General features: G+C 42.7%; 1 protein-coding gene across 2 annotated transcripts in view; it reads left to right on the top strand.

Annotated features, from left to right (window-relative positions):
• LOC306796168 (protein PHTF2) overlaps positions 1 to 14,576 on the top strand; it is a 28,826-nt gene extending 14,250 nt beyond the window's left edge. The window contains exons 4-21 of one of the 2 annotated variants that reach the window (XM_079294974.1): positions 928 to 984; positions 4,288 to 4,357; positions 4,600 to 4,758; positions 5,528 to 5,693; positions 6,933 to 7,094; positions 8,197 to 8,425; positions 8,521 to 8,667; positions 8,772 to 8,928; positions 9,071 to 9,141; positions 9,309 to 9,437; positions 9,551 to 9,636; positions 9,755 to 9,947; positions 10,092 to 10,223; positions 10,344 to 10,430; positions 10,592 to 10,747; positions 10,838 to 10,933; positions 11,066 to 11,191; positions 11,376 to 14,576. In XM_079294974.1, coding sequence (XP_079151100.1) covers positions 928 to 984; positions 4,288 to 4,357; positions 4,600 to 4,758; positions 5,528 to 5,693; positions 6,933 to 7,094; positions 8,197 to 8,425; positions 8,521 to 8,667; positions 8,772 to 8,928; positions 9,071 to 9,141; positions 9,309 to 9,437; positions 9,551 to 9,636; positions 9,755 to 9,947; positions 10,092 to 10,223; positions 10,344 to 10,430; positions 10,592 to 10,747; positions 10,838 to 10,933; positions 11,066 to 11,191; positions 11,376 to 11,396 — 2,244 coding nt within the window. In that variant the 3' untranslated portion in view covers positions 11,397 to 14,576. The remainder of the gene's footprint in view (positions 1 to 927; positions 985 to 4,287; positions 4,358 to 4,599; positions 4,759 to 5,527; positions 5,694 to 6,932; positions 7,095 to 8,196; positions 8,426 to 8,520; positions 8,668 to 8,771; positions 8,929 to 9,070; positions 9,142 to 9,308; positions 9,438 to 9,550; positions 9,637 to 9,754; positions 9,948 to 10,091; positions 10,224 to 10,343; positions 10,431 to 10,591; positions 10,748 to 10,837; positions 10,934 to 11,065; positions 11,192 to 11,375) is intronic. The other variant, XM_079294975.1, reaches the window with a different exon arrangement.
• Positions 14,577 to 16,369: the final 1,793 nt, after the last annotated feature.

Genomic DNA, 16,369 nt, shown 5'->3' with positions numbered 1-16,369 from the left:
ACAGGTTCTTAACTCAACTTTAGAGACGATAAAGCGTGACGGTGAAAGAAGGCTTTCTGTAGATAACACTGTGTTGTTGTTTGTGTGTCAGATGTGTTCGACTCAGCAGGTGTGGGTTAGTGCGACACTATGTTAACCTTTTCAACTCCAGCCTAACAGAACTGTAGAGTTCAAAGATGGCCTTACTAATATGGAAAAGTGATGCTAAAGATATCGTGTTCTTTTTCAAAAAGTCACAAAATGATACACTAGACATCCAGACTATAAAACCATTGAGTCACGGGTTGAATATTTAACTCTGTGTTAACATTGTAGATGTAGTTTCACTGACAGCTTATAACAAGTTGATACCGAATATGTAATATTGTCAAAGGTTGCGGCACAATGGGATTTTTATTAAGCTACTTAACCCCTTAAACCCACTTGCACCCCTTACACTCGTTAATTATAGTTTTTCCGGGAACAATTAAACACTTTGCTAAATTAAAATCCTAATTTGTGGTGAAATGATTCATCACCATGTCATGTAGTGACACGGTTGTAAATATCCGACTTGTGTTATGAGATCACGACTGCTCCAGATTTAGAATCCTGAACTCCCAAACACGACGCCAACCATAATGATCCGTTCCTGCCGACTCATCGCAATACTGAATATCTGTTGTTATGGGGATATAATCCGTCTTGAAATAATGATGACGCGGCGGCTACGGGGCGTTGGCAGTTCACTTTGATTTAAACTTTTTTAATTCTACGTGAATCCTTTTCTTAAAGGGAAGTGAAGCTTTGTGCTGCGTCTGAGGAAACCTTTTCTTGTGGTTCGGATCATTACTTCTGTTCCTCGACGATGACGTGTGCATCTGGAAACTAGAACCTTCTGTTGCGCTTCTCTCCCCAACTCATCGTTCCTCTCGTCTGCTCTTCCAGATTGGCGCCTATGACCAACAGATATGGGAGAAGTCAGTGGAGCAGCGGGAAATAAAGGTACGTTTGTTTCATTGTTGGCTTTCTTTTCTTTTTCTTCATTCTCCTGTTTGTGTTTTTCTTTCTGTGCTCTGCTTCGTCTAAATGTCTCTCCTCATCCTCTATCTCTTCTGGCTCCCTTTTTGTCAAGTTGTTCTCCTCTTTGACTCTCACTCTTCCATCTTCCTCCCTCTTCTTCATTTAATTGCCTTTGCTGTCTCTCACCATGCTGCCAGTTCTTTTTCCAATGATTTATTTTTAACACTCTCCTCTCTGCCCTCCCGGCTGGGTGTCCACGTGCCCATCTCTCCTCTCTTCACCTCCATCCCCCTCTTCTTCCATCCGTCTTTTCCTCCTTCTCTCTGCAGTTTATTTCTCTGGTGAGTATACAGCGGGGGAGGACGTCCCTCTTGTTGTCCCACAGTGCACACCTGCTTCCCACGCTGTAGCCAGCTAGACCGTGATTGGTTGGTTTGATCGCTCATTTCAGTCGCCCTGTGTTTATTAACCCCCACTCTGCTGCAGTCACACTGTAGCAACACTGCTTCGTGATTGGCTGCAGGAAGAACTTGTGTTTTTTTTTGTTTTTTTTTAACTGCAGTCAGACAATTAAGGGAACTGAGCACACAGACGGATTAGCATGAGTCACGTGATCAGGGTGGCACTTTTAGGGTGTAAAGAACTGCAACAATGCAGATGTAAAGGTCAGCACAAATTTAAAGATTGACGTAAGACAAAGCTGTTATTTCAGGGTCATATGGCTGCATTTCTGTGTGCGTTCCTCTGGGAATAGACTAAAGAACCTGAGGTAGGGAGGTACATTCCCAGCTTCTAGTGAGCCGACATGTGCATTTGCTCCCTCGTCTTCCTTGTTTAATTATCATGTTCTAGTCTGTTGAATGCGACATTAACACATAACAATATATCATAATACAGCAACGCTACAAAATAAGGCACATATTAATGATCTTCACAATTGTGGCTTTTTGTTGGGATCTTCAGCGCTATGATTTTCCAAACTGTTGTATGTAAGCAGGTTAAACTAGGAACAGGGAAGTAGTAGGAAGTGGAGACACTGCGGAGAGGTATTGTCAATGGAAACAAGATTCTCTTTGTCACTTTTACGTTCAGTTTTCAGAGGTGGTTTTCTTCCATAGCCGCCACTTTCTGAAAAGACGACTCCACCTGCCGACATTACCCAAAATACAACTCGGCCGTCAGAGTTGTTTGGCTCTTGTGGAGTACGATACATAATAATTACCCCCATGTGCAGTGCCCCATGATAATACTTTGTGGGTTTAAATGAGAGGTTTATGGGACAGAGGTGTGTGTGTGTGTGTGTGTGTGGCTTGAAGCTCTTCGTCCAGAGCTGTGGAAACTAGAGCCTCTTCACCTGCCTGCTGTGACATCTCACCTCTAAATCCCTCCCTTCTCAGATAGAACGAGAGATTTTCTTTTAACCAACATTCCCAAATTTGGGTCCGAGTACCTGATGCAAGATTACATTTAGTTTAGTTGTTTTTAAATGAATAATTGTGACAGGAGATCTTCAATGTGTACATCTGTATAAAGATGGCCTCTGATGAGCAATATCTGCTTTCTGTCCCCGTACGTCTACCTCCTCCTTCCTTCTACTGTACCTCTTGTCCTGTAAACGGCAGTGAGACTTTAATGAGCTCAAAGTCTACACACATATAAAACACTAGGCTGCGATCTTGGTTCTTCGCCTGTCGAGTAATTGGTTTCTCAGATTGTATCGGCAGCAGACAGCGCAGAGTTTATCTTTGCGTAGATGCACAGTGTGAACTGTTTATCGTAATGTTTACAGCCTCATTGAAAATGTAGATAACCAATTCGTCCTTTTAATCTCGTGGAGGATATCATGCTGTAGATTACTGTTTTTAATTTCTTAAAAACAATGGACAGTGTTAATTTGCAAAAGCACAACAGATGTCTAATAAAGGACCAGTCGCCACCCGCTGGTACAAACGGGAAACTACAGCATATCCTGCTGGGTTTGTGTTCGTGTTGTCATTGTTGAAATGCATTTTAAAATATGTGCCGTTTCCTTGATAATGAATGACGTTCACGCATGTGGGACCAGGTCACTGAGGCAACATCACAGCTTGTAACTGGAGGAGAAACTAGTTTATAAAGATAAGAGACTCTGAGTCTCACAGAGATAAGAGCTGTGGCCAGGCCAGATATTTGTGAAGGACGTTAATGCTGCGGTAAAGCTACTGCCAAGAGGAAGCTATTGATCGGCTTCTTTTAGCCCTGCACACACACACACACACACACACACACGCACTGCATAATCGCTTGCTGGATGGGCTATTTGGAGAGAAGGGCCTCCATCAAGCCATTTACTGATAACACAAGACCTGATTGGCCTGTATGTAAATTTTAGAATGATCCGCTCCGATCCAAGTGGACAGATTTGTGTTATTTCACGGGCCTGTTGAATGTGACTTACATCCTGAAAAACGTAAAATGTTAAAATGTGCCTTCAAGTAGAGCAGAGTATTGATTGAAAGTACTTTTTTTTTTTTTTTTTTTTTTTTTTTTTTAATGTTGGGTGCTCCCCTCTCCGCGTCCCGTCTCTTCCTCTGCGCTCAAATTAAGGCAAATTAAACTCAATGCCTGACCCCCCCCCTCAAACTCAAAATGGCCCTTCCAAAGATAGCTGTACAAGTATATATACACACACACACCTTTAATTGTTCATTTGTATTTATTATTTTCTGCTGTCGCTGACTGAAAGGCAGTCCTTGCACCAAATAGCATGTCAATTTCGTAATTTACAGCTGTTCATAAAGTTTCAGTACAGTTTGTCATCACAGCTGACCTAGCAGTCTCTCTCACACACACACACACACACACACACACAGTGTAATACGCATTATAGGAGGAAGTGACTGGTTGGCACAGGAAGCCAGTGTGCCACAGGGGAGTTTTACTCCCAGGCTCATAAACTGCACAAAGCACCAACTTTAAAGCTATAACTTTAAACCTCAGGGAGATGAATGAACATTTAGACCGGCTCAATGCTCTAATGTGTATAAACCTCTTTCCAGGTCGTGCTGAGTTAAATCTTGTAGATGTACGAGTAGATGCTAATGCAGTGAATTCAGAGCAGTTAGCCGTGTGAGCCTCCTCAAACACTGATGGTGTGTGTGTGTGTTCATGAAGGCATATGTGCATGAGAAGCCTCCTGTAGTTGAGTTCCCGTGTGTGTGTGTTTCTGTGTACATTAATAATGTGTTTCTCTGTTTCTTTCCTTGTCTGGCGTTGACTCCGTGTTGCTCTGTCTCCCCCCTGCAGGGTTTTAGGAACAAGCCAAAGAAGACGGGACATGTCAAACCAGACCTTATAGACGTGGATTTGGTTAGAGGTGAGAAAATATTTTGTGTGTGTGTGCAAACTTCCTTTCCATTCATTAGATTAGATACCTCAGAGGCTTTCTGCAAAAGCTAAAAGACACAGAACATAAAACACACACACGAGAGAGGATGACGAGAAAGAGGGGGATAGACGGAAGTAGAAAACAGATCTGCAGAAATTATTACTTTTAACGAGAATAACTAATTCAGCCAGAAACTAAGTGTGTGTGTATTTTGTTCTCTTCCTCTGCAGGTTCAGCCTTTGCCAAGGCCAAACCAGAGAGTCCGTGGACGTCCCTGACCCGGAAAGGCATCGTCAGAGTCGTCCTCTTCCCGTTCTTTTATCGATGGTGGATCCAGGTTACCTCCAGAACCATCTACCTCTTACTGCTGGCTCTCTATCTGCTGCAAGGTGTGTGTGTGTGTGTGTGTGACAACATGGTTCGAGTAGCATCGTCGTCAGTGTTTACTGGTATCTCGTCTGAATTTAACCTCATTCGATGTTTAAATCTTTTACCGAAAACCAAGTTCACAAAATGTTAAACGGCTTCGGCACCTTTTCTTAGAACGCACATGCGGTACGCACAATGTCTTGAAAGCGCAGTGGACTCCCAGGTTACGCCTCCATATCTGCACAAACGCTGTTCAGATGTCTGAGCAGTGTTTTGCACCGCATACACCATGAGGCCCTTTACAGCCCTGTCGAAAGCAGACTGTTGTTTTCGTCTCTCTCGCTAACCCTCCGCCCTTCCTGCTAACTTCCCCCACATGGTGCATAACAACACTCGCAAACCTTCCCTTTTTGAATTATTACCACAGTTTCACCAAGTTAATTTTGAGCACCAGAGTGCAGATGCACAAACCCAAGATGCAGCCGTTATGGCTTGTGTTGTTGCTCAGCAGACGAAGCATCACATGTGGAATCTTTACCCGCTTTTTGGTCTCCACAAACACAAACGTCTGGATCTTTAGCACCTTGACTTTCTTTGCATAGAAGTATTGAAGTTATACGCACATCGCATATAGCTGCAAGGCTATTGGGCATCCATGTCGGGTCCATTGTGACTGAAAAACCCAAACGATGACGTTTTGAAGCTGTGAAGAACTGCAAACAACATTTAAACTGTCATCTGATTTCTCCGTTTCTATTTCTTAATGGATGCCATTTTCCAAACGTGCAGTTGCAGCAGCAGCGCTGTACGCGATCATCCCCCAGCCTCATGGGATACCCACCACCGAGGTGTTTGGAGCCATCTGGCTCATGTTGCTGCTGGGCACCGTCCACTGTCAGATCGTCTCCACCAGGACCCCGAAACCCGTCTCCAGCAGCGGGGGGAAGAGACGCAGGTAAGACCGGGGGAGAGAACTGAGGGAAAGCGGTGCAGAAGATAAAAGGGGAAATGATGAACCGGGGTGGAGAGTGGAAAAGAAGGGAAGTAGAGATCAAAGCCAGGGAAACACGGGAGGAGATCAAGACGAGAAGGGGAAATGGAGATAACAAGCAGGAGATGTAGAAAGTGCTGGATTGCGTTTGTTCTCACTGTTTGCTTTCTGACAAGTTCTCAGTCAGCTTCTTTCACAAAAACCCAAACTGAATAAAAGCATATTTATCACGGAGAGACTTCCTGTCAATATCAACAGACTCTTCTCAGCTTTCCGACGTAATATAGTCTTCATTTAATCTTTCTAAATGAGTCATTTTGACAGTTAAAGGATCTTTTATTTATCTTTTACTATCTCTAGATGACGTGCCGGCCTTGGAGTCTCTCCATGATAAATGTAATGCCGCTGGTTAAAGACAGACGGGATTCATTGTGTGTGAAAGTAGGACGTAGCTTGCTTTACTTGGTGTGTTTTTGTAGTTCTTAGACTTGCAGTTTGTAGTTTTCTCTCTCTGTCGGTTTGCAGCTCATCAGTGTGTTGGCTGCTGTTTCTGGTTCATAATCATTTAAAGACAATTTTCAGACTCTTGGGAAGAAAATTGGACCATGCCACAGTTTTTGGAAAGGGTTTTTGGGAGTTACTCGCGTTTTGTGCCTTCAGTGAATACATTGTGGGTCTCTTTTTATTAAGGGTAGAATCATAATTACACAAGACTCTGTTCCTCTGTACATTCCTCTATATCTGTCTTTCTCTCTTCCTCATCCACGTCTTGTAGTCCAAGACATTTCATCTCATAGACAAACAGAGAAACTGCATACGATCGCATACAACAATTATCATACCGAGGGTTCACGTCTCCTCTGTCGACGTTTACGTTCATGTACTGCAAAAGTTGACGTAACGCAACCAAAGGCTATAAGTGGAAATGTGATGTTTTCTGATCACATTGTTTCAAATCTACAAGCTTCAAATATCTACTTTTGCAGAATAACAACCTCAATGAGGGTTTTGGTAGAATTTGCCTTTTTACTGTATCGGCGTCTGTGTCTGGCGGGTGTTAAAGTATTATTTACTGCTAACGCTAGTTTACATTATAATAAGACAATGCAGCCAAGGTTCCCAGTGGACGCACTGCTTTCGTGCCAAGTCTTCTTAGTCTCCTCTTTAAGTCTCTCTCCACTCTCTATTCTTTTCAAACTGAAGGAAGTTGAGGAAGGCATCTCAGATGGAGGTGCATAGGGAAGGCGACGGGTCTAGCACTACCGATAACACACAGGAGGGGGCGCCACACTCCCACTCAGCCAGCACCACATACAGCCTGGGCACTCTCTTCCAAGATTTCTGGCATGATATCTGTAAAGCTGGGTGTGTATTTTCGTTTCTCATCTTCCTAAAACGAGATGATATACAAACACGGGACCGGGGTTCAGTTCACCGATTGAAGTTCTCTCGTTTTTGCCAACTTCAGTGAGAATATTATTTATTTATTGTTGGTAAAATCAACAAATGTCGTCAAATAATTACATTTTGTCTCGTAATCTTACTGGTTACTCTTAAACACGTGCTCTTAATGTCATTATCTTTTAACTGAAATGTCAAGAACTGAACCCCGGCCCGGAGTCGGACCTTACCTCGGCATCGTCAGCTGCAACGTCTCTTCCTTTCTTATCGCATCGTTGACTTTTATCTTCCCCAATAAAATTGCCCAATTTCTCATCGGTCGACCCGAATACATCACATTTGATGTCGACAAGCAACATCGTCTGCGCCACTGTTAAATTCCCGAGCCACCAACAGTATAACAGTGAAAACACTCTCTTTGTCTTTGCCAGTGAGGAACGAAGGGACCGTGCGGCTGACTTTGATGTGCATGACTTGCTGACCGAGCTGTGTGTTTTAAAAAGAAGCGTGGGCCGTGGTTCTCCCAAAAATCATCCATCTGAGAGTTTCCCTCTCTAAAACAATTCCACGCCTGTGAAGTGAATTTGACCGTAACTGTCTTACGCCCCAGGCTTCTACTTTGAGCAGCTTCAACAACAGTGTGGAACATTCAGAGCACTAAATAACTTCCTGATTTGGTTTCTTCATCTCTCGATTTATCTGCCACGCTCGCCTGTGCAAGAGACGCCTCCACCTCAGTCAGTTATTTCTCCGTTGCACCAGGTTTTGCACGTTGATGACGCTATAGTTCATTGATCGTCGGTGCTCCAGTACATCGCGTTTTGCGCAAGATTTTATCTCCAATATCTGCGTTTGTTTTGTATGAATGTTCCACAGTGATGTGTTGAATGCTTCCTGTCAGTGTGACTTATCTCACCGCATGAACTCACTGCCTCGTTGTGTGTTTTTTTTATCTAAATATCTGTCTGTATCCATCAGCACACGTCTATCTTTTTTTTCTATCGATCTCTCCTTCTCGCTGGTCCTTCTACCTGTCCTCCTTCCCTTCCTCTGCTTCCTCCTTCAGATCCAAGAAGTCCAAGCTGTCCATCGACAAGTCGACCGAGACGGACAACGGCTACGTGTCGCTGGACGGCCGGGTGACGAATCGCAGCAGCGAGGAGGGGCTTCAGCTCCACGAGCCGCGCTGTGATTTGCTGAACCGGGCCGATGAGGTGTGCTGGAACTCTCACGTCCAGCCCGCGCACATTCTCGCACCCCTCGGCACGGGACTGATGCTAGCAAGCGGCAACAAGGTGATCCAGCTGAACCAGAAGCACTGTTTTGGCGACAGACCCACAGCATGTCTGTCTCTGCGGGATGTGGCTGATTCGTGGATTCTGTCTTTTAGGAGCCAGCATCGGATGAGGCGTCCAGCGAGGAGGACCCTGAAGCGTCCTACAGCGCCCTCCGCAGGGGAGTCGAAAGGATGAACAGCGACTCGACGCTCAGAAACCGCAAGAACGCACACCACTACAAGAAACACTTTGCTGTGGAGGTAAACGCACACAAAAGGCAACCCGTGGAAACGGGACAAAGGCATCGTTTCATATCCTTCTAAAAAAAAAAAAATAAACAACAATCGTCTCTGATGTCTGTCAGGACGTTCCCAAGTCTGGCACCAGCTGCAGCTCCAGATGTTCCAGTCTGAGGACTCAGGACTCGGAGAGCACTCGACACGAGTCCGAGACAGAGGACCTGATGTGGGAAGACTTCCTGCACTGTGCCGAGTGCAGATCCTCCTGCACGTCAGAGACAGGTCTGCAGATGGGATGGGCATAGAACAGCTGAAGAAACATTTGTGACTTGTCTCGTTTTGATGACCCTGCTAAAGTCCCTGCTCATCGGTAATCGTTTGGTGTTTGTAGTGGAATTAACACTGTGACTCCTTTTCTTTACAGAGGGAGAAGGAGGAGGGACGCCTGTCTGTCCTCCTGCTAAAAAGGAATACAGAGACGACCCCTTCCACCAGGTCTGTAAGGCCTCTTACATGAGACGTGTGGCTCGCTCGGTGCTAGACAGTTTTGATGATTTGCACTTCTACATATTAATAGGACTCTTAACGCTTAATTTGATTGATAAATGTTTTTTTGTTTAAGGTAATGTAAATGTTTGTGTGTTTTTGTTTTGTGCCCTCAGGGTCACGCTCCCTGGCTGCACAGCTCCAATCCCGGTTTGGAGAGAGTGAGCGCCATCGTGTGGGAGGGAAACGAGTGTAAGAAGGCCGACATGTCCGTTCTGGAGATCAGCGGGATGATCATGAACCGAGTGAGTGACGACTCTCGTGGTCTTAAAGGACTCGCATACATCTTATGTCTTGCCTACCTACATTTGTGCAAAGAAGGATTCACTCCTTTCTGTTTGTCCTCCTCCCTACACAGGTGAATCTCTACACGCCTGGTATTGGTTACCAGGTCTTTGGGAACGTGGTTTCAGTGACGCTCGGCCTCACACCTTTTGTGTACAGGTACTGCTGGCACAACACGCGTCATCTAAATATAATAGATTTAAGAAATTGAGGGATTTGAGACACGTGCTTTCTCACTAATAGTTAGAAAAGTACAAATGTTGTCCGGTTTCTGCAGGCTGGCTCAGTACAGCGACTTTGATCAGCTGACCACGCTCTCAGCCAATGAGCTGCTGTCTGTGGCACTGGGAGGCGGGTCTGGATCGGACCCCTTGGTCATCACCATGGTAACCCTCAGCTTCCTGGTACGCGTTTGCCTGATATGGCTCTTCTTCTTCCTGCTCAGTGTGGCAGAGAGGACCTACAAGCAGGTGAGACGAAGACCTGCTGTTGCTGTTGATGGCGAAGCTGCGAGAGTTCTTTACTGAAGCCCAACGTTGAGTCGGATGCTTTAAGTATGAACTCTGCTGTCAGTTCTGATTAAACCGGTTATTGTTCATACGCGTGTGTTTCAGAGGCTGCTGTTTGCCAAACTGTTTGGTCACCTGACGTCGGCCCGCAGAGCCAGGAAGTCTGAGGTCCCCCATTTTAGACTGAAGAAAGTCCAGAACATCAAGATGTGGCTGTCGCTACGCTCCTACCTCAAGGTTTCCTCCCTTGTGAAATATATGTCTGTTCATTCGGGAGTTGGGCTCATTCACGGCTGTGGGGATTGAAACACCGAGACGTAAACACCCGAGTGTAACTCTGGACTGTTGCTTTTGCAGAGACGGGGTCCTCAGCGGTCAGTGGATGTGATCGTGTCGTCTGCCTTCCTGCTTACTCTGTCTGTCGTCTTCATCTGCTGTGCCCAGGTAAGTTCTGAGTGGGTCAAACCATCGAACTTTTTAAATTCTACACATAGCGGCTTTAAGTGCATCAGAAAGCCTCGACGCCTTAGACTAAAAAAAACACAATTTACACCAAAATAACCACTTTTACAGACGGATAAATGAACTTTCCTCTCTCCTTCCAGTTGCTCCACATCCATGAAACGTTCCTGGAGTGTCACTATAACTGGGAGCTGGTGATCTGGTGCTCCAGTCTGTCTCTGTTCCTGCTCCGGTTCGTCACTCTGGGCTCTGAGACCAGCAAGAAGTACAGCAACACCTCCATACTGCTCACCGAACAGGTACACGCAGAGTTTACACGCGTGACCCCGCAGCCGACATGTCGCCAAACACTGACGTCGATCCATTGTGTGTGTGTGTGTGCGTCACAGATCAACCTGTATCTGAAGATGGAGAAGAAGCCAAATAAGAAAGAGGAGCTGACACTGGTGAACAACGTCCTAAAACTGGCTACCAAACTACTCAAGGTGCCGCCTGTCTTCAAAACGCTCTTTCTGTTGTGATACCTGCACCAACAGTCTTTTTATGAACTTTTAAATATGCCTTAAAATCTTAACTGTTTATTCCTCTCTTCTCTCTCCTCTTCTCTCTCCCTCCAGGAGTTGGATACTCCTTTCAGGCTGTACGGTTTGACTATGAACCCTCTGCTCTACAACATCACCCAGGTGGTCATCCTGTCTGCCGTGTCAGGAGTCATATCTGACCTGTTAGGATTTAACCTGAAGGTAAGTGTGCCAGGTCGGACCAGGAAGCTTGTGACGTTCCTCATTGGGAACAATTGAGAATAGAAAAAACCACTCGCGCTCAGAAAACGACGCTGTGTGGACACAGCCTATTGTTCAACAAAATATTTGTTCCAGCCACTGCCTGTTTGTGTCTTAATCCTGTTCCTTTACTTCCTGTTCACAGCTGTGGAAGATTAAATCGTGACAGTGAACGGAGAACGGGCGTCGGCCTTCACTCTCACTGACTGACTCGGTGAATGCTCGTCTGACTGATTTAAACGGGTCGACTGACTGAAAGACCGAATGTCTCGACATATTTGAGTGCTTTCACCTTCAACGTTCTCACTTTGTGCAATTCAAAGCATATTTATTTACCCACTCAGTGTTTTCTACTTAGGGTTTATTTGAATTGTAGTTTGTTAAACGTTTTGTGTTCTATGACACAAACAAATGCTATATTTGACCTGCCTACAACAAGTGTTAGTGTTACTAAGCGTAAGTTATGTTTAATGTGACGGTTTAGGATCTCGGCTGCATTCGCAACGGTTCCGTTTTCATTTCAGCTCATTGACAATGTTTGAAGGCAAAGTATCGAGCTGCCGATGGGACAACTATCGTTTTATTGTGTCGTTATTTGCTATAACGTAAAGTTATTATTTATATGTTAAGTACATTTTAAAACTGAATTTCAAACTGTTACAACCGTGAGTCTTTTTTTTTTCTTCTTTTTTTAATACCCATTCTACTCCAGTGGTTTTCTTCAGACAAAGTAAATTTGGTGGAAGATGAGTCTCCAGTTGAGTTCAACTCAACCCTAACCCTACTTTACAGATGCAAGCAGAGCATATCCTCATAAAACTACAGTTCATTTGCTGACTTACCTGAGAAAATAGTTCCCAGGTTTGGTTCTTACTGGACAAGGCAAGTTTATTTGTACAGCACATTTCAACAACAAGGTAATTCAAAGTGCTTCACATAAAACCATTAAAAGCATCAAAACATTAGGCAAAAGAAAAGGAGATTTAAAAACAATTAAGACATTAAAAAACAGTGCAAGAAATTGATTAATATATTAATTGAATGTGGTTCAATTAAAGGCAGCAGCAAACAGAAAAGTCTTCAATCTTGATTTAAAGGAGCTGAGGGTCTCAGCAGACCTGCAGCTTTCTGGGACTTTGTTCCAGATATGTGGAGCAGAAAAACTGAACGCTGCTTCTCCATGTTTAGTTCTGACTCTGGGAACAGAAAGTAGACCGGTCCCAGACGACCTGAGGGGTCGGGATGGTTCATAAGGTAGCAGCAGATCAGAGATGTATTTTGGTCCCAAACCATTCAGTGCTTTGTAAACCAACAGCAGGATTTTAAAGTCAATTCTTTGTTGGACAGGAAGCCAGTGCAAAGACCTCAGAACTGGAGTGATGTGGTCCACCCTCCTGGTCTTAGTGAGGACTCGAGCTGCAGCGTTCTGAATCAGCTGCAGCTTTCTGACGGACTTTTTACAGAGACCTGTAAACACACCGTTACAGTAGTCCAGTCTGCTGAAGATAAATGCGTGGACAAGTTTTTCCAAATCCTGTTGAGACATAAGTCCTCTAATCCTTGATATATTCTTCAGGTGATAGTAGGCTGATTTTGTAATTGTCTTGATATGGCTGTTCAGGTTGAGGTCTGAATCCATAACTACACCTAGATTTCTGGCTTGGTTTGTGGGTTTTAACATCAGTGACTGAAGCTGAGCGGTGATTTTCAATTGTTCGTCCTTGGTACCGAAAACAATTACTTCTGTTTTATCTTTGTTTAATTGAAGATTAAGATTGAAGACTGGGGAGGTGAAATGTCTCATGACATCAGCAATGCAAAGAAACAATAGACCATAGATGATAGGTGGCATTAACGCAAACCTCTGACATCTTTTTTTTTTTTACCGACTTCAGTTTCATGTCCCACATCAATGGATTTGACAGTATTTGTGGTAAGACGTGTGTGCTGTAGTCACACGTCCTCACAGAAATGATCTGCTTAATATAACTATAAGCAGAGCATGCAGACTTTTAAGGGCAGATTAGGACATTAGCCTATTACTCCCGCGTGAAGCTACTTCCTAAATGACTTAACATAAGATCATTTCCTTTTGTTAGATTTGAGTCACATGTGGTTTTGTTTTCGTGATGATCCCGATTTGTTGTTTCTGTGTAAAATAACACAGATTTGTCTCTCAAACTGACACTGTGGCTGAGGTCCAATCGTCTTTTCTACTTCGATACTTCTAGGTCATTTCACTCTGTTATACTAAGTGGCAGCCATGATGAGAGCTCTTTGGATTCTTTAGATGCTAAGGAAAGGTGCATCAATGCTTCCTTTCTGATCTCCATCATACGGTACGCTGAGCCATCCTTTATGAAAGAAAAGGAGATCATGCCGTCCCCCGATTCCTCGAGGCGAATCCATAACAATAACATTCGCCATTGCATATTTCCGTAGCCTCTTATAAGTGCAGTCGTCAGTGTCTTTCCTTGACCTCATGATGTTTTTCATCGAGATCAAGGAGACGGGGTTAGGCAGACGCAGTTTGATTTGACAGCCTGTGTCAGAAGAAGGCGGGACAATAAATGAGTGATTTCTGAGTGTCGACGGTAATAAAAGGTGAAAGTCGGCTAGCCTCTGTCTGTCCCAGGTTTCTGAACGCTGCAGTTAAAGCAGGTCTGAATGAAGATATGCACTGTAAAAACATTTAAAATGGAAGTATATATATTACGTCATGTTACAATGTCAAAAGATTTTTTTTTTTTTTTTTTGTACCTCAGCAGCTTAATGTGTATGCTGTTCAAGCGAATGCTAGCTATGAATTTTATTGACAATTCACATCACTGAAGTAAATCCCGCATGGTACAGGAAGCTATCATACCCACAGAAAATATCTTAAATGTGACTAAAATGCTTTTGTTGCCTCAGTTAATGAGTTAGCATTTTGCTAACTGCTAGCATAATCATCTTCAGTGTGTTTGAGGGAGAAGACCAAAGTCCTTATTTTACTTTTAGTTTGTCTCTGCTGGAAAAAAAAGAATGTATTTGCAGCATTATGCTTTAAAATATATTTGTTTCCCTTTGGAAAGTTGTATTGTTTTTTTTAATTTGGCATTGTGCTTTTTGTGCTTTCATCATTCATTTGTAAAAGTTGTTTCTCACGCTCGTTTGGGAGGCATGATTTACTGTGTTTTTGAGGAACAAATAAGTTTAAAATGTATGTATGAAAATGAATCTAGGTAAAGGACTCTGATGTTGTCATTCTGTTTTCAGAGTCTAAAAATTTAGATTTTTTTTTTGTGAACTGGTTTGTCCACAAGGTCTACATTTTTATAATAAAAATAAATGGATGTTGACTCAATGATTGTTTTGTTGTCTTTCTGTATTATCTTCTGCTGGAGGGATAATGGAATTTCACAACAGTGTACACTCAAATATGAAGGAACAAAACTGTTTTGACTTTCTTATGTCATATTATGCTACATTTTTTGTAACATACACTAATTCATGACTTATTTCGACATACGATACAAAGAAATTCTTTTCACTTTTTCAGACCTATACTATTATGTTCATATGACTTTTTTCAACATGCTATACTATGACCGTTTTTGAGTTTTCGACATGCTATACTATGACCGTTTTTGACGTTTTTCAACATGCTATAATATGACTGTTTCTGACTTTTTTCGACATGCTATACTATGACCGCTTTAGACTTTTTTGACATGCTATCCTATGACTGTTTTTGACTTTTTTCAACATGCTTTACTTTGACTGTTTTCGATCTGCTATACTATGACTGTTTTTGACTTTTTTCAACATGCGATAATATGACTTTTTTCAACATGCTATACTATGACCGTTTTTGACTTTTTTCAACATGCGATAATATGACTTTTTTCAACATGCTATACTATGACCGTTTTTGACTTTTCGACATGCTATACTATGACTGTTTTTGACTTTTTTCGACATGCTATACTATGACCGTTTTTGACTTTTTTCGACATGCTATACTATGACCGTTTCTGACTTTTTTCGACATGCTATACTATGACCGTTTCTGACTTTTTTCGACATGCTATACTATGACTGTTTTTGACTTTTTTCGACATGCTATACTATGACTGTTTTTGACTGTTTTCGACATGCTATACTATGACCGTTTTTGACTTTTCAACATGCTATACTATGACTGTTTTTGACTGTTTTCGACATGCTATACTATGACCGTTTTTGGCTTTTCGACATGCTATACTATGACTGCTTTTGACTTTTTTCGACATGCTATACTATGACCGTTTTTGAGTTTTCGACATGCTATACTATGACCGTTTTTGAGTTTTCGACATGCTATACTATGACCGTTTTTGAGTTTTCGACATGCTATACTATGACCGTTTTTGAGTTTTCGACACGCTATACTATGACCGTTTTTGGCTTTTCGACATGCTATACTATGACTGCTTTTGACTTTTTCGACATGCTATACTATGACCGTTTTTGACTTTTTTCAACATGCTGTACTATGACCGTTTTTGACTTTTCGACATGCTATACTATGACCGTTTTTGGCTTTTCGACATGCTATACTATGACTGCTTTTGACTTTTTTCGACATGCTGTACTATGACCGTTTTTGACTTTTCGACATGCTATACTATGACCGTTTTTGACTTTTTTCAACATGCTGTACTATGACCGTTTTTGACTTTTCGACATGCTATACTATGACCGTTTTTGACTCTTTACAAAATGCTATAATATGACTGTTTTTGACTTTTTTCGACATGCTTTACTTTGACTGTTTTCGATCTGCTATACTATGACTGTTTTTGACTTTTTTCGACATGCTATACTATGACCGTTTTTGACTTTTTTCGACATGCTATACTATGACCGTTTCTGACTTTTTTCGACATACTATACTATGACCGTTTCTGACTTTTTTCGACATGCTATACTATGACTGTTTTTGACTTTTTTCGACATGCTATACTATGACTGTTTTTGACTGTTTTCGACATGCTATACTATGACCGTTTTTGACTTTTCAACATGCTATACTATGACTGTTTTTGACTGTTTTCGACATGCTATACTATGACTGTTTTTGACTGTTTTCGACATGCTATACTATGACCGTTTTTG

Source organism: Melanostigma gelatinosum (genome assembly GCF_949748355.1).
Source record: "Melanostigma gelatinosum genome assembly, chromosome: 22".
Classification (NCBI taxonomy): domain Eukaryota; kingdom Metazoa; phylum Chordata; class Actinopteri; order Perciformes; family Zoarcidae; genus Melanostigma; species Melanostigma gelatinosum.
Note: the sequence above shows the minus strand (reverse complement) of the source record. Positions and strands in the feature narration are given on the sequence as shown.